This window comes from Podarcis cretensis, assembly GCF_951804945.1.
Source record: "Podarcis cretensis genome assembly, chromosome: 11".
NCBI lineage: Eukaryota > Metazoa > Chordata > Lepidosauria > Squamata > Lacertidae > Podarcis > Podarcis cretensis.
Window position 1 is genome coordinate 35,860,718 of NC_137180.1, and position 26,689 is coordinate 35,887,406.

Below are 26,689 nucleotides of genomic sequence, written 5' to 3' on the forward strand. Positions count from 1 at the left end.
CAAAAGGGCTTTGGAGATAGGGCTATCCAGGCACCAGTTAGCACAAAATTCTAGAGCCTGGGAGCCACCACTGAGAAGACCCTTTTCTGGATTCCTGCTATAAGTTGCCAGGACAAACAGAAGAGTCTCCTTCAAGGATCTTAAAACCTGGGCAGGCTCATACAGAAGTATGGTGTCTTTCAGATAGTCTGGTCCTGTTCTGTTTGTTTTCTCTATTTCCTCTCAGGAGCTCACGGTAGTGTTTGTAACCACCTTGCTTTTGTCAGTACAACAACCCTGTGAGGAGGGTTAGGCAATGAGATAGTGACTTGCTCAAGGCTGCTCACATTCATTGTTGTGTGTGTATTTGAAGCTGTCTCCTAAGTCCTAGTTCAACACAAATAAGTCTACCATACAGATGTCTTACCATAGCAGTTTACGTAACTATAGGTAACTCTAAGCTAAAGCCATAGTGTGTGTCTTATTTGCTAATCCTGCATAGCCCTTATTTGAAAGAAATGTCCTTTATTCTATAGCAACAGAGATCCATAGAGAAGACACTGCAGTTCCATAGTAATGTTTGCTAAATTTTGATCTGGCAGAGCACACAGCACACTTGGTTGAGCAAAAGGGGTAGGTATTAGCTTTTAAACGTGTCAGGCAAATATGACAGTATTGAATACTGAAAGATTTTGCCCGTCTGCTGTTAAGCCTAAAACTTGGAAGGCCACTTTTGTCCCTGGCTGGTTTTGAAATTCCAGGTAATCTGTTGGGCCAAGGCAAACTCTCTGTGTCTTCATCTGGCTAGACATTGCAAACTTTTTATTCTAGATCTGGGAAGACCTTGCGAGAGCAATCTCTGTGACTATGTGATTTTTTTCCAAGCAGGAAGATGTCAATAGGCTTCTTAAGACATATCACTTTCAAAGAGTGTTCTCAATTAAACTCAGCCTTTGAAATTACTTTGCCTGGAGCTCAGATTTAATTATAATTTAATTATAACAGAGGTGTGATGTATCTAGATCTGGCTTGGGACTCTGTTATGATCTCAAAAGTAAAGTTGCATCAGAAACCCAGTGTACACAATTCAGTTCCAATCCAGTCTTTGTAGCCAAGCTGAATGAAAACCAGGTGGTCACATACTAAGCAGATGCCAGATGAGGCAGTTGGAGACTTGGTGAAGATAAGATCAAGACAAAGTGTGAAGCTGGAGAAAGCAGGGAGAAAGGGCAAACACTGATCACACCAAAAAGAAGCAGGAGGAGGGAGAAGGGACGCTCTCTGCCTTATTACTTCCTGCTGCTGCTATTTATTTTTTGTTCCTTTCGGAGCTTCAACATCTCATCATAAGCAAAAGAAAGAAACTGGACCATACAGGGTTTTGCTCTTTGAGACATATGGTCATGGTGGTGTGCTTTACCAGGGAAAGGATCTTCTTAGTGGTGGTGCCCCAATTGTGGAATGCTTTTCATAGGGAAGCTTGTCTGGTGCCTACTTCAGTGTGGTTCAGCCGCAGGCAAAACCCTTTTAGTTTTCTCTGGTCTTTTAATTTGATTTGCTCTGTTTTTCCTTGGCTGGAAGGTTTTTATTTAATAATAATAATAATAATAATTTTTATCTATACCCTGCCCTCCCCGGCCAGAGCCGGGCTCAGGGCAGCTAACACCAATAAAATTTCAGTAAAAATATAATAGGGGAAAAAAAGAAGAAGAAAAAAACCCCAATTTAAAATACAGGTTAAAATGCAATTTAAAATGCAGCCACGTTTTAAAAGTCAAAACCATAAGGGGAGGGAAACATAAGGGTCAGACTGAGTCCAAACCAAAGGCCAGGCGGAACAGCTCTGTCTTGCAGGCCCTGCGGAAAGATGTCAAGTCCCGCAGGGCCCTAGTCTCTTGTGACAGAGCATTCCACCAAGTCGGGGCCAGTACTGAAAAGGCCCTGGCCTTGGTTGAGACCAACCTTGTGACTTGGGACCTCAAAAATGTTGTCATTTGTAGACCTTAAGGTCCTCCACGGGGCATACCAGGAGAGGCGGTCCTGTAGGTACGTGGTGTTCTTATAGATTCTTCTGGTTTTGAAATCTGTAAGCCCCCCTGGGAATTTGGGTAGGCTGTATACTTACTCAGTTAACAACAACAACAACAACAACAACAGGGCTGACTATACTGAACCCACTTTTCCTTTCCTTTTAAAGTTTGAACTGGTGGGGTTCCGCACAGTTGAATTTGGGTTTGTAGACCCAGAGAGATCTAAATGGACCCCCTGAGACGCAACAGAATAATAGAATCATAAAATTGTAGAATTGGAAGGGACTCTGAAGATCATATAGTCCAGAGGTTCCCAAATTTATTTGGCTTACTGCCCCCTTTTCAGAAAAAGCTAGCCAAGGTCCCAGGTTCAGTTCCTGGCATTTCCAGTTAAAAGGGTTAGATTAGGTAGCTCTTAATGCCTGAGACCCCCTAAGAGGTGCTGCCAGTCAGAGTGGACAATACTGGGCTAGATTATTGGCCTAGAATAGATAAAATAGTTGTCTGCTGTTTCTTAAAAGCCACTGAGGGTTATTGCCAGGTGAGCCTCCCTGGGTAGAATTTCCTGCAGAAAAGGCACCACAACCAAGAAGGTTCATTACCCACCTGGCTGCCAAGGGCAGAAGGACTGGAAATGGGCAGGTTCCTGTGAGAGAAGGTGCTACTTTGGATGGTTACTTGTAGGAGTCTTTCTTATGGCCTAGAGAAGTCCTGAGGGGAATACAGAACAACCTCAGGAGATGCAGGTGGTGTTAAAACAGGTATGGCAAGAACAGGGAGTTGAATATGATTTAGATCAGCCTCTCTCAGCCTGCAGCGTTGGTCTGTAGTTCCTTTCATCCCTGAACAATGACCACAATCGCTGGGGCTGATGGGAGTTGTAGTCCAAAAAAATCTGGACCGCATGCGGTTGGGATGTATCATTGTACATGAAGTAGAGTTACAGTACTCTTACGTAAAGTGGCAGGATGTGCTCTGCTCACCTGTAAGCCTCAAAAGATGAAGGAGATGTAGGGAGAAAGCTGATTCCAGGTGCAAGGGTGTGTCAGACTGACACAAATGGAGTTAGGTGTCACCTCCAGGCCAGGAACAAACACACACACATATCACACACATACATTCTAATTATGAAAGTCTTTTATTACTACTGTTTGGATGCCAGATGCCAGCATTTATGAAATACTTGTAGGAATTTTGATATAAAACTTAATTTTTGTCCTGTTGTTTTATAATTTGCTGCACTTGTGGTTTTTTTTGGGGGGGGGCGTGTTAATATTTGAAATGATTGTGTGGTGCTTTGGTGTTTATACTGTGAGCACTTACTAGAAAAAGAAAGAACTGCAGTTGTGTTATGTATGCCAGTTAACTATGTACCACTGTGGGATGACATTTGGGAGATGTATTGCCTAAATTTATTAGTGAGGTGCCCAGGGTTGACTCTAGGTTTGAGGAAGCGTTGGGCAAAGTGTCCTGTAGCGTTCAGAGTGGCACTACTTGTTTATTTTAAAAACTTACATACTGATTTTCGTTTATGAATCTCAAAGTGATTCAGAATATACATATAGCCCTTTAAAAACAAAAAACATTCAGATAGTCATGCTCATGATATAGAATTTCAGCAACTGTAGTAGCCAGAACCCAAAAAGAAAACTGTATCAACAGTCAAGAAAGGTGTAAACAGAAAATAGTAACTATGGTTTACCATGGCATGTGATTGTATCCAATGGCTCTGAATTAGCTTTGCTTGTGTTTGATGATGCTGTTACATAGACAAATCTAATTAGCTGCCTGATAGCTCTCTTACTAGAAAGTTGAAAAAAGCTGTTTTCCAAACAAAAATAATGCCAAAGCTGTAGCCATTTGGCTTGCAAAGAAACAGCAAACTGGTGTGGGAAAGCAAAACACACACGTGCACACACTCATACAGAATATTTTGAATTTCCATGGTGAAAAAGCACTTCTCCACAGATTAACATCCAGGTACAGTGTGCATGAAGAATCACTCTAGTTATGCGTATCTGAGATACGTACTAGGAAAGGCTTACATTATTTGTATCCTCTGCACTAGTTTACAGTCATCATTTCCTGAGTTGAGTCTGATTCATTATACATTAGTGCACTTGTATCCTATTTCCTAATCATACACAGATAGAAAATGAGATTGCATGACCAAGTTTGGATAAAAATTGCAGTTATAACTGAGTGTTGCCTTGGTGTGGCACTTTCCACCATGTTTTTGATGACTTTACCCAATGGCCTCAGGCCCAAACTACATATTGCAAGGAATCTGTGGTTGCTGCTCACCTGTATCTTTTCAGCAAACTTTTAAAGGTGGCAAGATGTGACATCTTTACAGTTGGTTTTTTTGCTTCAATTTTTTTGATATGTTTCATGGAAGAGGCCTGGAAACCCTGGATGCAGTGATGTGATGTGGTGCATTTTTAACCAGATGTTATCAGGAGACCTGAGGAGATGGTTTGGGCTTCATGGATGTTCAAAACACAATTATGTAGTACTAATACACATCCAACGTGATAAATTCTAATTAATGGCGGAAATGGGTCCTTCCAAGCTTAATATTCTCCCCAAATGGAGGGATCTACCAAGATTGTTTCTTCCAGCAGCTGGCAGTGCAGCCCAAAATTTGCTATCACCTAGCAGAGGCTAATCTGATTAAGTCTACCCAACTCCCCCAACTCTCCCCATGTTAAGACTGCTTTAGCATCATGCCAACTTTTGCTCTTTCCCATCCTCTCCCTCATTTTGCTCAACATTCTCCTTGATAGCTTGTGACTGTGGGTTAAACCACAGAGCCTAGGACTTGCCGATCAGAAGGTCAGCGGTTCGAATCCCCGTGATGGAGCTCCCGTTGTTCGGTCACTGCTCCTGCCAACCTAGCAGTTCGAAAGCACGTCAAAGTGCAAGTAGATAAATAGGTACTGCTCCGGCGGGAAGGTAAACGGTGTTTCTGTGCGCTGCTCTGGTTCTCCAGAAGCGGCTTAGTCATGCTGGCCACATGACCCGGAAGCTGTATGCCGGCTCCCTCAGCCAATAAAGCCAGATGAGCGTCGCAACCCCAGAGTCGGCCACGACTGGACCTAATGGTCTGGGGTCCCTTTACCTTTAGTAGAGATTTCACTATAGATTTGGGGTGTATCATAAGATGGATCTATTTCTTATGCCTCAGGCATGATGCCACAATAGCAATACCAGTGCATTCAGTTCATTGTGTTGCTGTAGCATCTTGTTGGATTGAGATGCAAGCTAGTGTTTTGCCTTAAGTTTCTCATGCAAGCTCTTTTCTGGTTCATTGACCTACAGCGCACATGGGCAACCTGCAACCCTCTAGATGTTGCCACTCCAACTCCCACCAGCCTTAGCCTGCTTGGCTAATGGTCAGGGATGGTGGGCATTGTGCCCCAAGAACAATGGAAGAGGCACAAATTCCCCTTCCCTTACCTAGGAGAACTGTCTTGGGATGGATGTGCTAAAATGTTATTTTTAACAGTGAACGCCTTGTCAACTCTTTACGCAGTTTGTTTTCCTGACCAAGCTGCTTCAGTCACTTCAGGACAATTCTGTCTGAGGTTTATTAAAAGTTACTGTAGCAACCAGGAACTTTTTGTGAAGCAAGCAGTTCTTCCCTTAAGCCTTAAGGAAACACAGTTCCATCTGAATTTCCTCCCTAAAATATACCAGATGTTTTGCTGTTGTATTCTGAGAGCCAGCTTGGTGTAGTGGTTAAGAGCGATAGACTCGTAATCTGGTGATCTGGGTTCGCGTCTCCGCTCCTCCACATGCAGCTGCTGGGTGACCTTGGGCCAGTCACACTTCTCTGAAGTCTCTCAGCCCCACTCACCTCACAGAGTGTTTGTTGTGAGGGAGGAAGGGAAAGGAGAATGTTAGCCGCTTTGAGACTCCTTCGGGTAGTGATAAAGCGGGATATCAAATCCAAACTCTTCTTCTTCTTCTTCTTCTGACTTCTTTTTTAAAATAAATCTTTTTACTGTGCTTTATTGTTGCATGAAGGGCTTGTCTTGACTTGTTAATTTCAGTTGCTTAGAAGATGTGTGGGTTGATCTCTGTTAGAACTAGCATAAATTTAGAAGTGTTAATATAAAAGCAGTGAACACAAATTTTATCAACAAAATGTTTAGGATTTAATCAAATCATTTGGAATAAATCTAATATGTTTTATATATAAATGTATATGCTGGAGCTATTATACTAGGTGAGCCAACATATTATTTTTACTTGTTTATATGTGTTTAACTTTTTTAATAAAAAAAATTTCTGCTTTGAACTACAGTGGCAGGAATTGGTTTGAACTGAATTAAAATGTTTACCTGTGAGGGGGCATAATCTATCTGAATTCCCATTTATTTCAATAGGAAAGATTTATGCAAGTGTTTTGAGTTTTCCGATTATATCAGTGGAAGTTCAAAGTAGATTATTGCCGCCTCACACATGTTACCTTTTCTTTGAACTGATAGGTTATTTATTTATGTATTTACTTAAATATTTATAGACCACACTTTTCATAAGAATAATTTTCATGATGTGGGTTTTAAAGAAAGGCAGACCTATACTCTATGATACAGCTCAACAAAGTTGCATTCCTTTTCTAGGGACAGAGCACTATATATGGAACATTTGACAAAAATCTCCCGGAGGATGCTGAATTCTACTTTGTTTACAGTGGCTCAATCCAGAGACACGTGGTTTTAGCCAAGCACGTGACTGATAAGTCCCTCGAATCTATTGTTCCAGGTGAGTCTTGCAGTTACACTACACATTCTGACTGTCTTCTCGGTGTTTTTATTCTTGCAAGGGATAGCCAGTGAATTCTGATGTTTTTATGTTTATCGTGACAGAAGCCTTAAGGCAGTGAGGGAGCTGCCACAAAAAGAGGTGCTGTGGCTCCTCCTCACATAGCAAAGCCACTGTGGCAAACTCCACTTCACTCAGTTTGTGTATGGCAAACAGGCAAATCTGGTTGCTGTTGTTATTAATAATACTGATAATAAGTATTGCTTCTAGTATATGATTTATTACTATGAATACTGATCTTATCATCCCTCCAAGGGAATGTGTGGCTCATCTCTGTATCCTCACAGCAACTCAGAGGTAGGCTTTGAGTGTGATACGTGTTGCTTAGGATATAATAGCTCTGCAGAACTGCCACAAATAATGTTTTTGGCTTCAGTTGTCCTCTCTTGTACTTCTGGCTGAAGCAATCATAGGAAAGGCTCCTCTGCCCTCACGTGCCTCATGCAATGGTGGTGAGCTGAGAAGCAGGCAGAGTTCTGATCTGGATGGCTAGACAGCCTCCTATTGCCTGGAGCAGGTTGGCTTGCTCTTCAGCAATTGCTGCTGCTGAGCAAAGAAGAGGAAGGTGCTTTTGTTTTTATGTGAAGCATCCTCGTCGCTACTGCAACTTTTTGTGTGCTCTGCATGCTTCTTGGTTACACACTCACACCCAGTGCTTTTTTACTTTAAAAAAAAATGTTTAGTGGTACTCTCATTTTCCTATTCATATTGAAATACTGCCCCTCAATGAGGCCAAACTTAGATTCACAAAATGTTTAGGGGTATGCGTACCCCTGTATCCCCCCCAGAAAAAAGCACTGCTCACACCTGTAGGAAGACATATTTCTATAGCCTGCTTTAATCCATGAAATCAAAATACCTGACAGAATTCTCTTAATCATGGCATAGTATGTGTTGATTTCAAAGGGGGGGGGGGACTGTGCCAAGGCAACTGAAGTTTCTTTTTACAGGTAGGTAGCCGTGTTGGTCTGCTGTAGTTGAAACAATTTTTTTTTAAAAACCTTCCTTCCAGTAGCACCTTAGAGACCAACTAAGTTTGTTATTGGTATGAGCTTTCATGTGCATGTATCTGAAGAAGTGTGCATGCACACGAAAGCTCATACCAATAACAAACTTAGTTGGTCTCTGAGGCTCCCTTGGCCAATAAAGCAAGATGAGCACCACAACCCCAGAGTCAGTCACGACTGGACCTAATGGTCAGGGGTCCTTTACCTTTAAGGTGCTACTGGAAGGAATTTTTGTTTTGTTTTGTTTTGAAGTTTCTTCCTCTTTACTTAGTTTGCATCATGCAAACTGTCATGTGAGTAGCATGCATTTTGCAAACTCAGTTAATGGGTTTACAAATCTTATAAAATCTATGCTGCTTCTGCTAATCATTGGGAGAAAAGAAAGCATTGAGGCATTGAGGACCCAATTCCTGAAACCACTGAAAAATCTGTTCCGCTTGCTCTCTCCACTGCCTCTCATTGCCCTAAGCATTGGCTGCATACTCTAAAGCATATTGTTATAGTCTTAAAGGATAGAAACTTGATTTATTCATTTCTTGTGTTTTTTAAAAAAATGAAAAGATGGGACTTTGTGCTGAGTACAAAGTTTTGTGCTTGCTCAGTATGAAAACAAAATTATAGAATGAATGAGCAAGGAGCCCTTCATGAACCTTGCAGCAGTGAGCCCTCTGTATCTGGGTCCCAGTAAAAAAATCCAGAAAACTTCCCTTTTCCAGCTAGCTAGAAATGTTAGAAACTGGGTGGGGAGGAGAGACAAAAACCTTATGAACAAAATAAAAATAAATAAAAATACTGACTTCACTTTTAAGCACTGTTCGAGAACAACAAAGAGTCTCTGTTCTCATTGAAGGCTAAGACAAAAAAAAAAAAACAAAACAAAACTGGATATGGGGGAAGCCACTTCCACAGAAGGGACATTATAATTTCTTGTTCCACCTCTGACTGGAGAATGGACTAACCCAGGGATGTCCTTCTGGGTGTTGTGGATCCCAGTTCCCATCAGCCCCAGCCAGCAAGGCCAAAGATGAGGGGAGTTGTATTCCAGCTTTAGTTGGTGGGCTACAAGTCTCCTGTCCCTGGGTTAATGCTTTTCTGTATGATGTTCTGCCCTGGGACCTCGTTTTCAATGATTCTGCAACTTCTGCAGCTGTCTGGTTATAGACCCAGGAAAGGGAGGATGTTAAGGAATTGCAGCTTGCAGGAGAGATCCCTGTCACACTAGTAAAAGCTTGCCATTTGGGGAGACTCTGGAACCTTTGTCACCTCAGCTGTAGCTGCCTTGTTTGACTTGAGCAGTCCACACCCCCCCATTGGCCTTCTGGTCCATGAAGAGGTTGTAAGTGGGCCCTCTCTACCACCCATTATTCTCTCTATTGGCCTAGAGGGAAACTAGAACAATGAGGTCCTTGGGGATCTAGGTCTCTGAGCTGCTTGTTGTTGTTGTTTTTTGTATGGCTGAGGTCATGTCCTGAGTATGGGAAGAGCCTCCCTTTCAGGAAGGACATCAGACTTAGATACAGATAGGTAGCTGTGTTGGTCTGCCATAGTCAAAACAAAATAAAAAAATTCCTTCCAGTAGCACCTTAAAGACCAACTAAGTTAGTTCTTGGTATGAGCTTTCGTGTGCATGCACACTGTGTATCTGAAGAAGTGTGCATGCACACGAAAGCTCATACCAAGTACTAACCTAGTTGGTCTTTAAGGTGCTACTGGAAGGATTTTTTTTATTTTGATCAGACTTAGAATCATAGAATCATAGAATCATACAGTTGGAAGAGACCACAAGGGACATCGAGTCCAACCCCCTACCAAGCAGGAAACACCATCAGAGCACTCCTGACATATGGTTGTCAAGCCTCTGCTTAAAGACCTCCAAAGAAGAAGACTCCACCACACTCCTTGGCAGCAAATTCCACTGTCAAACAGCTCTTACTGTCAGGAAGTTCTTCCTAATGTTTAGGTGGAATCTTCTTTCTTGTAGTTTGGAACCATTTATCCATGTCCGCTTCTCTGGAGCAGCAGAAAACAACCTTTCTCCCTCCTCTATGTGACATCCTTTTATATATTTGAACATGGCTATCATATCACTCCTTAACCTCCTCTTCTCCAGGCTAAACATGCCCAGCTCACTTGCTGGCCCTGCTTTCAACCAGAGGATGGGTCAAAACTTTCTTGCCTCTTCTGCTTAGAAGTTCATGATAAGTCTAACTTTCCATTATTTAAGACAGTGTGTAGGAATGAATCTGTTTGTCTATCTCCTGAAACCATTGAGTGTTTAATGGCTAATATTTTTTGTACTTTTTTTCCCTAGCTCATGGAGAACAGGAAAATGTTTCTGTCTCTGCGGTCATGTACACAAAAGAAGGCATACTTGTGACTCTGGGCTTTGCATCTGTCACTTTCAAACGGGACACAGCTTATGAGTTAGCATGTTTTCTGATGAGCCAAGCTGATTGCCTCACTCCCTCCAGTCACCAGACACTTCTCAGCAGGTTTGGTTTAATGGAGGAGGATTTTCAGTCCCTGGATCATGATGTCATGCTAGCTATGGCTCATGGAGATTTTCCACCTGCTTGGAGCACTGTTGGGAATAGTTCTGGAGAGGGTAAGTGTTTCTCTCTCTTTCTCCAACTTTGTGCCTGTTTCTCTATAATACGTGCCATATCTCAGGGGTTCAGCACATGCTTTGTGTGAGTAGGTCCCATGCTCAATCTCTGGCATAGCCAGAGGGTTGAGTTTCCTGGTGATTCCCTCTGGGATCCCTGGAGAGCTGCTGCCAGTGTTGATAATACTGAGCTAAATGGGTCCATGGTCTGGCTTGATATAAGGCAGCTTCCTGAGTTTCTTATGTCAGAGTCATACTTTTTTGTATGGCTACATCCTTAAACAATAAGAACTTCAGGGACAGTCACTACAGGGTTTTGTTTTGTTGTAAGGTCAGATAGTTGGAGATGCTAATTTGCAGTTCCAATCAGCCCTAGCAAGCATGGACCATGGCCAGGGAGGATAAGAGTTCAGCAGCATCTGGAAGGTCAAAGGTTTCCCACACCTGCCCTGAGCTGCCAGCTACTTACCAAACACAGTTTTCTGCTTTGCTGGTTGCATTCTGTAACGCCCAATTTGTTATTTCTCTAACCCCCCCCCCAAAGCTGGTCACGTGGGATGTGTCATAGCCCATGTACACAGCCTACATTTAGAGCAACGCTCTCCCCTCTGAATCCTGGGAACGGTGGCATGTTAAGGGTGTTGGGAATTGTAGCTCAGTGAAAGGTAAACTACATTACTCAGGTTTCTTGGGCAAAGAGGATGTGCTTTAAATGTGTGATGTGTGTGCATCATAGCAGCTAATCAGAAATGTTCATCAAAGAAACATCTTCTAGCTAATGAGGAACTATCTTCAGCTAACACTGGAGAGGTTGGCTGATCGTAGCGGCGGGGTAGCTGTTTCCTTGTGGTTGGACAAATGACATATAATTCCTCTCCCATACCAGCATTGCTGAAGTGTGAATTGGTAACATTTAGAAATGAAATTGAAGACTATAAACTGACTGTCTTTTATGTTTCTGCTACTATGTGAATATTATCATTCAGATAAGGAAATTTAGTTGTGTATTACAAAGCCTTTATAATTACTACTGTAATTTAGTCTCTCTCCTTTTTAAAAAAAGCAACAACCACCCTTTGTTTCCTCAGTGGATTTTATTCAGTTTATGAATAATGCTTGTCAACAACTGATGAAAACTTTGAGCTTCCAAACAGAATGAAGATGTTGGTAATAAAATGTCTCCACCTTGATTCCAAGCAGTTGAAGTGTTTTTATTCAAAAATTGTGATTACACAAACAAAAGGAGACCTTTATTGTCTTTGAAATAGCTAAGGGAATGTTGTAGTACAGGAATTTTGGCTAGCTAGCAGCTTATTTACTACAACACTACCCCCAAAGATCTTCCGCACTGGTTGTTTTAACCTTATTGGATATGATTCACATTGAATCATGTTACAACAAAGGCTTGGAATGTAATTAAAGGCTTATACTTATGTAAATAAGTTTGGGGTTATTTTTTTGTTTGCTTTAGAGGAAGTAGAATTTAAAACATTTGAAGTGTGTTTCTTTTTTTTTTGGAGTTACGCTTCTAACAGGCAACATCTAACAGAACGTGGGTGGACTCAAAGTGAGATTAATCTATGGAACTGGGTTTCTGAAGTTTTCAGCTCTCTATGTTGCCCCAAAAGTTGCTTTCAGATTTGAGGACTATCTGGAGTGACACCTGATGCAGTTTGAGTAGCTGTGGATGGAAAAAGAGAAGCACAAGTTTTTGTGAGTTTGTGACAGCACTCGGGTGCTCACAGGAGTCTTTGGATCCTGTGCCTTTTGTAATAAACATGAGGTCAAGTTTGTCTGGTTCCAGGTTAAATGGGATGTTTCTCCCTAGGTAGACCACTCAATTCTGTTGAAATTGCTATATGGAGCATAGTTACGCAAGTTTCACTAAACCCTTATTGGGTGTGATGTGACTAGTTACGAATGGCACAGTTTCCCCCCTACCCCCTGCCTTGCCATGGCATGTTGCAACACTCACTTTTAAATTGGTTTTTAAATCATTTGGAAGTGTTGTGTTCCTTGTGCTGTATAATATTGTGGTGAGAGATGAAACTGACAAGGCTCCCAAGGAAAGTCTGGGTAAGCCCTTTGTCAATTTTGCTTCAGCAGAGGCTCTCTGGCAGAAGTCTTAAGGCAAAATCTAGGTGGTGATATGAGTCAAACCCTTTCCTTGTAGTGGCATGCCACCACAGGAGTGCTCTTGGCATCTGCCAAACACCAACAGTGCCAAATCTGCTCTTCCTAGTCCCCAGCCTGTAAAATGTGTCCTTATTCATGAATCCTTTTATCTTGCCTTTCTCTCTCCCCCTCTCCATTTTCTGAATACCAGTTGCTGGAAGCCACAGGAGGGGAGAGAGTGTTATTGTGCTCAGGTTTTGCTTACAGGCTTCCTACAGGCTTCTGGCTGTCCACTGTGAGAATAGGATGCTGGACTAGTTGGGCCACTGGTCTGATCCTGCAGGCTCTGCTTATGTCCTTATGGAGGCGGCCGGCTTTTTCTGTTGCACAAATCTAGTACAAGGGACTGGGAAAGGGACAGGCAGAGCTCTCCTGCATAACCACACGCAGTAAAACTGCTCTATTCCTAATCTAGGCACACGGCTGGATTATAGGCCCTGAAGTATCTGTATTTGTGGGGATTTGTGGGCCTGTCAAGTGGGGAAAGAGAAAAGTGATTGTTGGGGCATGCTTTGACTCCTTGTGTGCGGGAAAGCCCTTAAGGTTTTCAATGGAAGCTCTGTAAAACTAGACTGGCATGTTTTTCATGAAAAGCAGTGTTGGTGGAGTTTTTCCCCCTGTGTGAGTGGGAGTGTTCAAAGATTAGGTCAACTAATAAGCCTGCAAGCCTACAGGGGGAAAAACCCAAACCCCTCCAGGTCTGTCTTTCTGGCCCTTGAGCCTGTCCCCAGGCCACATGCCTCACGAGCATCCTCAAGTTCTTTTGCCTGGCTAGGGTATTTTGTGGCCTGTGATAATGCCTCTTTCCTACCATGGTGATGCCCGATAGGTATGTGAAAGTATGTGTGTTGTTGTTTAGTTGTTTAGTCATGTCCGACTCTTCGTGACCCCATGGTCACACACCAGGCACTCCTGTCTTCCACTTCCTCCCACAGTTTGGTCAAACTCATGCTGGTAGCTTCGAGAACACTGTCCAACCATCTCGTCCTCTGTCGTCCCCTTCTCCTTGTGCCCTCCATCTTTCTTTTTCCCAACATCAGGGTCTTTTCCAGGGAGTCTTCTCTTCTCATGAGGTGGCCAAAGTATTGGAGCCTCAGCTTCACGATCTGTGCTTCCAGTGAGCACTCAGGGCTGATTTCCTTAAGAATGGAGAGGTTTTATCTTCTTGCAGTCCATGGGACTCTCAAGTGTCTCCTCCAACACCATAATTCAAAAGCATCAATTCTTCGGCGATCAGCCTTCTTTATGGTCCAGCTCTTACTTCCATACATCGCTACTGGGAAAACCATAGCTTTAACTATACGGACCTTTGTCGGCAAGGTGTTGTCTCTGCTTTTTAAGATGCTGTCTAGGTTTGTCATGTGTATGTGTATGTGTATGTGTATGTGTAGGTTTGTCAAAGTATGTGTAGCAACCTCTGAAAAAGTAAGCATCACTTGCCTCTTGATCCATGCATCATTGGCATCTATTCTCCTTCCCCCCCAAAAAGGTTGACCCACTATTGGGTTCAAAAAGGTTCCTCACCCCTGGGGCACTTATTGAAGTCCATAATATTTTTTGAAGCTTACTGAACCAAGAGGTTCTGCCTCCTTCTGTATATGCTGTGCCTCTGTTGTGGAAAGTCATTTGAAGCCAATATTTTTATGTACAGTGGCATGGTAGACTACAATGGACTCTGGGTGTGTGTTTGTCTTTGTTTCAGGCACCACGCCAGCAAAATAGCAACAGGTTCCCTTGAAAGGAGAGCATGGCGTCCCTTTTACCCTCAGAGTCCTGCTCAGGGCCAGGCAATCCTGTCACGGAGACAGTGAAGATACTGCTTGGTTTTATTTTGGTCGTGGGACATTGAATAGGATTAAAATGGGACACCTATTGATGGCCAGGCCAGGAAAGTTACGGTGTCATGGTTGGATGGACCTAGCGAGTAGGACACACCCCTGCCCTTCTATGAAATGCACACCCATTGTTTTGTTAAACAATGTAAAGGAGCAGTAATAATACAACCATGACTTTTGTTCCTGCTGAGTTCTCCATCCAAAGTACAAAGGGAATAGTTGGGCACTGGTTCCTAGTCTGTTTCCAGGCCCTATTTAAAGTATTAGCTATAACCTTTTAAATCCTCACTGTTTATAGGAAGAGGCCATTTGTTATTCATTGTAAGGAATGTTTGCCGCAGAGAGTAGATGCAAATGGAAGGTGAGCGTACTAGATTGTGTGATTTCTTTACCTCAGTTATGAATGTTGCATGGAATCACAGAGTTGTAGACTTGGAAGGGACCCAAGATGACTTGGGGGTCATCTAGACCAACACTTGCAATGTAGAAATCTTTTGCCCGACGTGGGGCTTGAATCCATGACTCTGAGTCCCAGGCTCTGCTGATGGAGCTATCTGAGTATGATAAGGGTAAAAATTTAATAAAAGTGTTAAAAGGTATTAGAAGGCTGGGTTTTTTAAAATAAAAATAATAGAAAACACTGCTTAATTTTTCCTCATGTTTAGAAAATGCCTTACTCATTTCAGAAGTCGATAAATGTAGCGAACTATTTCTGCTTTAAGAAAAGTGGCTGTCTGAACTTGTTGTCATTGGAGTCCCATGGAGAGACTGTGGTCACACGGTGGTATCTGTGGTTGTGGTTTGTGGTTGTGGTAGAGGAGGCAAAACCTCTGGGGCAACCTTTTGACCTCCAGATGTTTCTGCAGGTCTCATCAGCCCAAGGTGGAATGTGTAGCTCAGCAACATCTGGAGGACCAAAGGTTCCCCACATCTGTTCTTGTAGCATATAAGTGTTCTTCATTAGGCCCCACACTCTTAAGCACAAGTAATCTTACTTAATCGTCATACTTTAGTAACTTTGCTGCAAAGTAGTTATTGCAGACTGTAGCAATGTCAGCTGGCTCTACATTAAGATTATTTGGGTGGCTGCAACTGCTTGCTAATCAAGTAGATATGCATTTGCTGTTTCCTCTATCCTAGGATGTTGATTCATGCTTGATAGGAATTTATAATATTTCAAAATTAGATTTTTGCTGAGTTTTAATGCATGCCAAAATTAATTATAGACTCTAACTAAAATGTAAGTAGGAAATGCTGCCTCTTATTTAATTTTCTGCCAGAAATTCGATTGACTTCCTGTTTTTCACTAATGCAGCATAATGATTTCTTCTTAAAGCACGCTGCCGGCAAATCATTGCCGAGTGTGTTTATCGTTGGGTTCTGTGGGGCTCTTCCAGTTTCTCCATATCATTGCATACCCATTCTGTTGTAGTTTAATTGTTCTAATGTAATAACAACAAGTTTTTAGTCCAAGTTTTGAAATCTGGCTTACTTCCACCATGTTTCGTTAAATAAGAAACCAGATCCTGCAGCTTCTATGCACACAATGCCCGCTGACATCAGTGAATGGTGGAAGAGTCTCCTTATATGCTGTCTCTGTTGCCTATCTTTTTATTTCTCTCCCCTGCAAAATCCCTGACCTCCAGCTGCACTCTTCTCCCCTTTCTGCTAAGCACTACCCCACATTCTCTAGCATATGAACAGATGGGTCATTTCTGGTCTGTGTCAGATTTGAATATGTTCATCCATTTGTTCTTGTTTCAGCACCAAGCTGTTATTTTAAAGAAGGTCATAAGCGTCGTCCCCCCATATGCATTATTTGTATGCATTTTATCCTAAAATACATGTTTGGGTACATTTTTTGAGCAGAGAACTGTATTGCAACATTAGAACAATGCGTGTGAAAAATAATAGAGTAACTACAATTTCTGGTCCACCACTCCCAGTTACAGTTTATAGGTATAATGTAGGACTGTGAAGTGCAAAATAGGAAACGAGAGTGGCAGAAATAGTAGTAAATGCAATTTGCAGTTGCTGTGGATTATTCAGACATGGGCCAACCAAGCCAGGCACATCAGTGGAAATCTTCCCAGGGTTAAAGCACTCTTATAAGAATTCTTGGGATGGGGGATTAAGAGCAGATTGAGGATGGCCTCAGGTATATATGTCACATACCAGTCTGCCAGATCTGCTGTTTTGTGGTTAGCTGCCTGGGTTTGTATGATCTAGGAAGACCACATACATGGCAGTTGCATCCTTCATGACTCAGAGGCAACATATGATGCTGATGGCCAATTTAGATTCAGGTCCGTGGAAGGAGCCTGGCTAAGAGCGTCTGCTAAGTTCATAGCTATGAGATCCGAGTGCCAACTTCTGTTGTTCATCGCGGATTAGTACTAAATTAATGGCTCCAACGAGACAAGGCTGTTGACATGTTTTCTTAGGTTTAATTACTAGCTGCTCAAAAGTAATTATTTTGGCACAAATACTTTGATGTTCTAATCAGCATTACTTCTGCACTCAGAAACTGGAAAAAAGAATGTGAGTTGGCTCAAATAAATAGAGGGTGTGAGGAAGCGTGGATAATATATACTCTACGTCGTCTCCTTCGTGTAAATAAAGGCTTTCATCTTGCAAATGTTTATCTTTATAAAAGGCCATGCTGCTTATAGTGGATTGTTCTCCCCCTGCCCTTGTTCTTGGCAAATGTGTCATCCTAAACAGGGGTGGCCAGCTGTTTTTCTGTCAAAGGCATATATCTGCTATAATCTCATCAGGGTTATATGCTGGTAGTGAGTGGAGCCAGAGCCAATGATGGGTAGAACCCGGTGTGCGATGAATTAACTAATCTGGAACATAGGCTGCCCTCCTTCAATTTTCAACATGGCTACCTCAGCTCAGAGGCAGGTTTATCCAGGTCTACCTGGATATCTCAATTGGTTAGAGCATGGTGCTGATAATGCCAAGGTTGCAGGTTTGGTTTCCATATGGGACAGCTGCAGGGGGTTGGACCAGATGATCCTCAGGGTCCCTTCCAACTTTACAATTCTATGACTCTATGATTTTTCAAAAGTAAGTTCCATTGGGCTTGATGGAATTACTCTCAAATAAGTATACAGACGATCTTTTTCATATGACAGGCCCAGGGCCGACCCAGGATGCTTTGCTGTTGTAGGCAAAATGCCCTGATGACCCCCCTGCTTCCCTGGCACCCCCCAGCAGATCCTGGTCCCTCACTCCCTGCCCTCATCATCAAACCCTCACTGCTTCCAGCCATGTCACTGCGACTGTACCATGACCTGTGCCTATGCTGCTGCCACAATTCAATAGCAGCAGCACCAGCAGCAGCAGCAGCAGCAGCAGCAAGGGTATAGCAGTGAGTGCAGTGAGGCTGTGTTGGTGGCATGGGTGGGGCTGGTAACAGCACATTGGCGGGTGTGTGGAGGAGGTCAGATCTGCAAATGGCTCTATCTTGTCTAATGCATGGGCTGCCCCTGGGCAGATCAGTGCAGTTGTTATCCTAGAAAGCAAGTGAAATGAATTCCTTTCTGACTTCAGTGTGCTATGCACAGAAACACATGCATGTGTAGGGAGAAATTCCCTCTTTCCCCAAGCCATACTGACAGGAAAAAGGGTTTTATTTTTATTTTCTCTCTCTAAGAAAACACTACTCACAATTTCTTTGAAACAGTTTTAAAAGCCAAGATAAATGGGGGATAATTGACCCAGAAGGGAGGAAGTGGTGTAATGGAAGAATGGGGCAGCTTCAGGAGGTTTGTGCAGGGCCCGTAAAAGGAGACCGGTCATTAGGTTGCCCACGTAGGTCCCTAAACCTCTCACCAGATGCTCTTCTGCCATTTTGACTACGAACATAAACCTTTCAAAATAAAAGGACTTAGTGCTGGCATGCAAACTTATAGCCTGTTCTCGTAGCAAACCATTCAGACGACCTGTTTGCTGTGAGCAATGAGGAAAGGCAGCCAACTACAAACAGCACCGTCTCAGTAGCAGGTTGGGTGCCTGTAGAATCTGTGGGTTAAATAATGTCCAGATTAAAAATGTGTTATTGGATGGGTACAGCCTGTCAACACAGTCTGAAGGAAAGATTTAAGCCTGGAACAACTGGGAGCTGTCGGCCTGCTGTGATGTCTTGTCTTCCCTCCAAGACACATCCAGAGTTTTCAGCTTCCTTCCTGGAAATGAATGAGCTACAATCATCCAGGGAAATCTTAGTCACTTCTGTCAGGAGAAATATTTGTTTGGTTTTCAATTGTGTTGGGCAGGGGAAAGGATTCAGGTGCAAGAAAGAATAGAAAGATTTGTGTAATGGGTTAAACAGACTGGTTTTAGAGCTGATATTATCACTTGAATTGTATATTTTGGTACAGGCTTGAGAAATGATGCAAAGCAACGTCTAGCTACTAAAGTCTTGCCTGGCTGCACATTGCCTTGCAGTGTCTCCAGCCCTCTATAATAAGAAGTGGCTGGCTTTATTTTCCCAAGGAACTGTTTGATGAGAAACCGTGCTTTGAAATGGGGAACCCTCCAGCTTTCCAAAATGGTTATTTATGTTTTTACTTTTTTACTTTTTCTCACCGCCAGCTCCGAACTGCTGCCTTGTTATGTTGTAACTTTTCACTGAATCTCTTATGGTTTTGATGAAAATGTACTTTGCAGGTCCCTGGAAACTTATTGATCAAGGGGAGCTGGGCTGCTATACTTCTGTCCTGAAATTTGCAATAGTTTCTAGGTCAGTACTTCCCAACTGGTGGTCCGTGGACCCCAAGGGGGTAACCCATGTAATCCACCCAGGGCATCTGTGGCACCATTCACTTAACAAACACTACCACAGAGATATCAAAATTTTCAAAAGTAGCAGTTCATTGGCTTGGCTTTTGAAAAACAGGGGGTTTGCAGTACTTAGGTAATTGGGAACCACTGCTCTAGCTAGCTTAAAGTCACCCTGAAAGGAACAGTCTGACCAAAGGCCTTTCAAGACACGAGTCTGTAAACCAACCGTGTGTTCCCCAGGTTTCCTGAGTGGGGGATATGGCGATGAAACCAGGTGTAAACTGTGATACCTTGTTGGTACTGCAGAATACATGGCTGGAATGGACGCAATATAGAAATGAATACAGGCATACCTTGGAGAAATTGCGGGTATGCCTGTAATGTAAAACAATTAATTTGTGTTATGTTAACTTTCTGGATGTTCTTTTAGATATGCAGTTTTCTTTCATAAAAGTTGAGTAGGTTCTGTTTGGTTGGAAAACCAGGTTTGATTGATGATTTGTATTATGTCCATGGAATACACATGAAAAGACCCATATGCTAGACTTAACCTTATTTGACTGCAGCTTTTATCTGGCTTGCTTTACAATGGCATAATACAATATAGTTGAAAAGGCAGTGGCACAGTGCCAAAGAGAGAGTGTTGAACGGTGTGCATGGATAAGAATAAAAATTGCCCTTTCATTTCCCATGTATTGTGTTTGTAACGTCACTGTTACTGTTAATATTAGCACATGCCTGTTACACTGGTTACAAGGTCAGCTTGCAAAACCTCCTTATTTTTCATAGAAGCTTTGATTACGAAGCTATATAACTGGGAGGGAAACACATGTACGGTTTCACTATTGATACCTATATTTTCTTATAATAACTGAGGAACTGCCCCATAACATAGCTGGGAGACATGGAAATTTAAATATTGCTGTACCTAGGAAAGCGCAGAACATATCTGTAGTCAAAATTAAACAATGGAATATGTTACATTGCACCTTACTTTTGAGATTGTTGTTATGTTTGCAGTATTAACCACCTCAATCCTGCAAAGCTAATACATGAATCGGCAATGACCAGTGGTAACTGTCTCATGTCTAAGTTGATACCATGCACTTCTGCCAGGAAAGACTGATAGTGGGGTGTTTAACTCAAAGGGGTGCCTTTGCAGTTGGTTTTCCCCATTTTGAAGTTATTCTGCATTCTAAATCCACAAAGGCCTATCCCATTAGCCTGTTCCTGGCTTCAGTGTGGGAGCTTGGGGTGAAGTTCGGCATCTAGCCCTAGTGGAATTTCATTGCTCTGACACAAGTCTATTGTGCGAGCCTCTATGCTTCCCATTCAGCTTCCTGGGCCTCAGGCCATGCTTGCAAATGGAAGGCTAAAAGGACACAGGCAGACAGAGCAGAATGAAAAGAAGCATATGGTCCACTATTCGTTTTACACCACCAGTTGGGCAACCCTGATTTAGCATTGTAAACAGTGCAGAAGCCTCATGAATGCAAGAGCCAAGAAAGATGCAAGAACGGAACCTTAGAGACTGAGGAAGGGCTCGTTGGACGAGTTAAAGTGTCAGATTACTTACATGCATAACAAGGACAGCCCACCAAACTAATTTGGTTAAAGGCTGGGATAGGAGGCATTAGGGAAAATAGCACCGAGTTGCCAGCTAATGTTGACATGGGTGTTTTTATTTTAATAAATAAGTGGCCCCTTTGTTCTGTGTAAAGAGCAAACAATGAATATAATGAACTCTTATGAAGAGGAAAAAGGAAGCATTCTCAACAAATACAGTATAAATTATAACCGACCCTAGTTAAAGATCTCATCCTAGAGTTATTGTGGCCCCATACACCCACTGAAGTGAGTGGGAATCTTGGAAGAATGAAGAATGGGCACAACTGCATGCATGCCTGTGATGTTATGCTCCCCCCACCCCTCTCACTGGCCATTATTAACTTATTTTCTCTTAGGCTTTTTTTAACAGTATGATGTAATGTGCATACCTAACTCTGCAAATGTGATTTGAGGTGGTGCAGAGCAACTTTTTTTTCCTGCCTCAGGTGTGCTGATTAGGATGCAGCATCTTCCTGATTTATGTACATGTGGCAAAAACCTCTAGGTGGTATCCAGTTGTGTCCCTCTGTTCACAGAAGGCTCTTTAGTCCAGGGGAGGTTTCTGTGAATGGAAGTAAGATAAGCCATTTTTTTTTAGGATGGGGATGAAGCGTCCACTGCACCCTCCCAAAATCTACTGTGGTAGCTTGGGAAACTCCACAGAACACTTGGGATGGAGCTACAGCAGAAAGGGGTGATTGTGAAAATCACATTCCTCATCCTTCTGTCCATTGATGTCTCTGTTGGAGGAAAAAGTCTTCTATGGTTGTGTAGACACAACTGGATACAAATCTTTATAAAGTTGCCATTCAGGTGCTGCAAAGTGTACAAGCTCTCTCATAGGGATTATTCTCTGAGTTTGGAAAGTAATGTTTAAATTTAATGTATTTGCAACTGCAGTTTCAGTACAGGAAACCCGCTGTTTTTGTGCATTTAGCTGTAACTTACCTGCATTCAGGTTTACACGCTTGGCAATTAAAAAAAAAAAAAACTGGAAAGGGGATGGAAATGCGGTGGCTGTACTCAATGATGTTCTCAAGTGTCCCAGCGAAATAGGAATACAACAGAGCATGGAGATTCTGTATATGTGGAATTTTATTTTTATAACTACTCTGAGTCTTAGTAGATGCTTGTTGTTCGATTGAAACATGCATATGATCAATAAAAACAAACAAACCTGAGTTGATTTCTTATGCATTCATGTGCATTTTTAAATTTTAGAATCTAAATGCAAAGAAACACTTCTTCATCTCGCAATGAGACTGGGGTTGGTTAAACTTTCCCAGTTCCTGTTATGCCAGCCAGGTGGGACAGTTGCAATCACTCTACCTAATGAAGATGGGTTCACGCCTTTGGACTTGGCTTTACAGAATGGGCACTTGAGGCTTGTTGAGCTGATTTCCAGGTAAGTGGTATGCCATCATATGAGTTTTTAATGCTATGGGCCAGATTTAATAGCTTCTATCATGTGTATTCGGGGACGCAGGTGGCGCTGTGGGTTAAAGCCTCAGCGCCTAGGACTTGCCGATCGAAAGGTCGGCGGTTCGAATCCCTGCGGCGGGGTGCGCTCCCGCTGCTCGGTCCCAGCGCCTGCCAACCTAGCAGTTCGAAAGCACCTCCGGGTGCAAGTAGATAAATAGGGACCGCTTACCAGCGGGAAGGTAAACGGCGTTTCCGTGTGCAGCTCTGGCTCGCCAGATGCAGCTTTGTCACGCTGGCCACGTGACCCGGAAGTGTCTCCGGACAGCGCTGGCCCCTGGCCTCTTAAGTGAGATGGGCGCACAACCCCAGAGTCTGTCAAGACTGGCCCGTACGGGCAGGGGTACCTTTACCTTTACCTTTATCATGTGTATGCTTCTTTCATGTTCAACCAATACCTTGGATTGGATACTACATAATATGAAACAGGTATAAAAATAAGAAGGGGGGAGATCCCATCCTATTCACATTAGGAAACAGGGCAGACAAAGGGGGCATCAAAGGAGAGGCAGATGAGGTTAATTTTAGGTTAATCCCCTAGCAAATGTGCTTGATTTGCACTTAATTTATTTTCACATGTTCCTTAGCATCTGATGAAGTAGACCAGGCATAGGCAAACTCCAGCCCTCCAGATGTTTGGGACTACAATTCCCATCATCCCTGACCACTGGTCCTGTTAGCTAGGGATGATGGGAATTGTAGTCCCAAACATCTGGAGGGCCGGAGTTTGCCTATGCCTGAAGTAGACTCTAGTCTATAAATGGTTATGCCGATTTGACATTTCTTAGCCTTTAAAGTGCTATTAAGACCCTTTCATTTTATTGCAGCAGATTAGCATGATGTTTGCTAGCCTGTCTCACAATCTCACCCTACTGACTACTCAGTTATTACGCAGCTCTTTTTGTCACTTTATGTTGCCTCCTTCCATTTCTATCCAGTCCTTTCAGCTGTTCACAAAAGACATTGGGACAGAATAGTTTTTAGGCTCCACAAAATGTATTGCTGCTGATTTGGTCTGCCACATATTTGCCTCTGTCCATTGGTAAATCGTCACATGACACTGTTAGGAAATATATACAAAACACACACGTACAAAAACAAGAAAAGTAATTAGTTGCTCCTCCCCCCCCCCACTCTTTCAACAACATTGCTCTTTTATTTCTGGCTTTGCACAGTACACAGTTTGTATGAGTCATTATCCATACTTTTATTTGCATGAGAAAATGACTTAATTCTGTTATCACACATGTTGTTATGAATGTCTCACTTGTTTGGAACATTCAAACAATGCTGTATTCCCTCGAGACTCTCTGTTGTGCTCTGCAATATGCTAATAAGCCTCCTGGCTGCCAGTTCAGCTTGATTGCTGTAAATGGCAATGTTCATGTGAAAGTGAGCTGCGTCTTCTCACAAATAATAGAGAAAACCAGGCGTCAAACCTCCTATTATTTTATTCTGTTAGGGTAAAGGTCAGTTTGTGGGTTCATGGCGAAAGGTTTCCTGGAAAAACAGTGCTCGCTCTGGTTCCTTCATGCTATTTTGGCCTGAGATTTTTTGCCATGAATAGGTTAGGCACTGAAAAGGTGGAAGCCACGGAGAGTGAGGAGTTTCGTGCCTTTTGCATTACATGCTTCCTGAGCTTTGTACTCGTTCTTTTAATCTACTGAATGTGTTGTTTTCAGGAGGCAGCCCAGCCACCCATCTGAGATTTCTAAAGTGGAGCTTGGTGAGACTGCTCTCCTACAATTTGCTCATTCATCAGGAACTCTGACACTGACACTTAACCGCGTGTCGGACCATTTGCTAGAATCTGATGTTCAGCTCTTCAGGAAATATTTATGGGATAGAGCTCTTCTGCACAAGGTAAGTGCCAAAACAGCAGTACAGAGAAGTGTGTTTTTCTTTTCATTGAATTTTTAAAGATTTGTTTATTCACATACGGTAGTTGAATTGCTCTTCCTTAGGTAACAGAGTGGTAGGAATTAGCTCCTGTGATTTTTTTGCACAGAGTGCTGCAGGGAACTAGGCAAAGAGACAGATTCCTTGCTGGTTTCATCTTTGACCCAGAGAATACAGCGGTGGAGACTTCCATACCAGCTGTTATGTTAGACTTCCTAAAAATTCGTTGACTTTTTTGGCCTTAAACTTCCAGTAGCACTTATTGCAGAGGGAAGAAAGAGCATAATGCTGGATGTTTGTCAGTCTCCACTCCTTCTCCATGCAAACCTGGGAGAGGGAAAGCAATAACAAGCAAGCATTTCTTAGCTTGTTACATGGATGCTCATTGAGAGGCTTTTGCGACACATCCTAGGCAAGTAAACAAATGGTAATTCACGAGACTGTAGCCCAGTGCTTGCTTAACTTTGCAACATTTTAATTGTCATATAAAATACATTAAAAGCAATTGGCCTCTGTGATTTCTTGGGTTGTTGTTTTTTTGCGGCTGTTCAGAAAATTGTATCCTAAAATGATTGCAATGTATCCTCAAATCAGAATACTGTAGATGAGATTTCTGTTGTAGTCAGGTACAGTGACTTAACTGTGTGTTCTCCCTTCCTCTTGTCCCTTAGATGAGGGGAAACCCTGTTTGTTGACTTGGGTCATGAGATGTGTTAACTAGCTAAGTTACAAACATGTATGTGTGGAGCCTAAATTCAATGGCCAGGGTTCAAAAGATCACTCATGATTAATCTATTGCATAAAAGCCATAGAAAATTAATTCCCAGAGAAGTAGGTGATACTTAGGTATAAATCCTATTGATTCCAGTTGAGAGCCTGATTTTCCCTGGACTACCATATCTATCTACACTTGCACAGATCTTTCCAATTGGAACAGAAATGAAAAGCAATAAACATTTCATAATAAACAGTTCAATGAAAATAGACTAGATGCAGAATTTTTCTTGGGTACTGTGGTAAATATTGAAACAGCTATTGACAGAGAGTATAATTGCAGCATAGCTGAAAATGTTGCTAATGGAAGGCTGAGAAGTTGGTATGCAAATTAAATAAAGCACTCTTGCCCCTCATGTAGGTAAAGTACTTTGTGTAGCATGCATATTTTAAGAAAAAGAGCTACACTATGCCTAAGCCCACAATATGACTTCTACAATACAGTTCAAGAAAATTAGTAGGAAATGTCTGACTGAGTCCATAGTACAAAGAATAAACAGGATGTCCTGGGCAGACAAGCAGCAAAGGCTGCTCAGAATTTGGAAGAGAGAGATGGTAAATAAACACTCATTTGGCTGCCTAAGTTTAAGAGTGCCCCTGAGAAAAAGCTGGCAGGAGAATCGGGTGAAAATGGTTTTGGGATAGAATAGGCAAAGAGGATAGGGCATGAATGGGAAAATTGTAGCTCTCCAGATCTTGCTGGAATACAGTTCTAATCATCCTTGAATATTGGCCATATCAGAGATATTTGGAGAACAATGCCATGTAATATTGTTTGTTTGATTGATTGATTGTATGTGTTACCTCCTCTTCATTGCCATAGGCAATCTCAGAGGGAGGAGTGTACCAGATCCAAGCGATATGAATCTACCCTGACTTCCAGCAAAGTACTTGTCTCAAACAAATCACATTTTTAGCATTCCCAAATTAAGTTTCTCCCATCTTCCCAAACATTACCATTTTTAAAAATAAGAGTAATGTGATGAGTGGCCCGGACATCCCCTGAACTATGCCAAATGAGGCCTCCTTTTAAGTAAGCAAGATCTGGGGCAACACACTTTCTTCTTTTTGCTCCTCGGAGTGAAGATGCCTGGAAAGGCTTCAAAGAGAGAGAGGCTGTTTTCAGGGCTTTATGTAACTATGGTGGCTGCTTCCCTCGGTTTTGAATAGAGCGCCAGTTGTGTTTTCCTCCTTTTTCCTCCTCAGCTTGTAAATAAACAGATTTACACAGAAATCCTGATGTAGAGTCCAGTCTTTCCAGCCAAAAGGCAAAGCTGCTTTCCAAAGGCATTAACTTTCCATCCCTCAAGGATGGAGAGACCAATGGCCTTTTGCTGGCAAATGGACAAGGGCCAATACTGCTATTGTACAAACTTCTTAACTGATTAAATTCATATCCATTCCTATGATATGAATGGGTTAATTAATTTGTGGGGCTCCTGGGGAAGCCATAGAGAACTAACAAAATTTGCAGCATCCTTGTAAAATTACTTACTTGCGTTCTTTGGGGGGATGTTTTAAGATACTTATTTATTTATATATTTAAATTTGAAGTATATCAAAATAGGAGCTGGAATCATATTGGCACAGCTTGTTTTTTTAACTATTGCAGTCTGGCTATCATTACATGCAGTTCTCATAACATGACATTTGGCCACAGGTGAATGGCTATAGCTC

The 26,689-nt window shown here is 42.3% G+C and overlaps 1 protein-coding gene across 7 annotated transcripts in view; it reads left to right on the top strand.

Moving 5' to 3' along the window:
• Nucleotides 1–26,689, top strand: part of ARHGEF28 (Rho guanine nucleotide exchange factor 28) — a 136,835-nt gene that overhangs the window by 20,902 nt on the left and 89,244 nt on the right. For all 7 annotated transcript variants that reach the window (XM_079995277.1, XM_079995279.1, XM_079995280.1 and 4 more), the window contains exons 3-6: nt 6,638–6,779; nt 10,158–10,451; nt 22,082–22,265; nt 24,022–24,202. In XM_079995277.1, the coding sequence (XP_079851403.1) occupies nt 6,638–6,779; nt 10,158–10,451; nt 22,082–22,265; nt 24,022–24,202 (801 nt within the window). The remainder of the gene's footprint in view (nt 1–6,637; nt 6,780–10,157; nt 10,452–22,081; nt 22,266–24,021; nt 24,203–26,689) is intronic.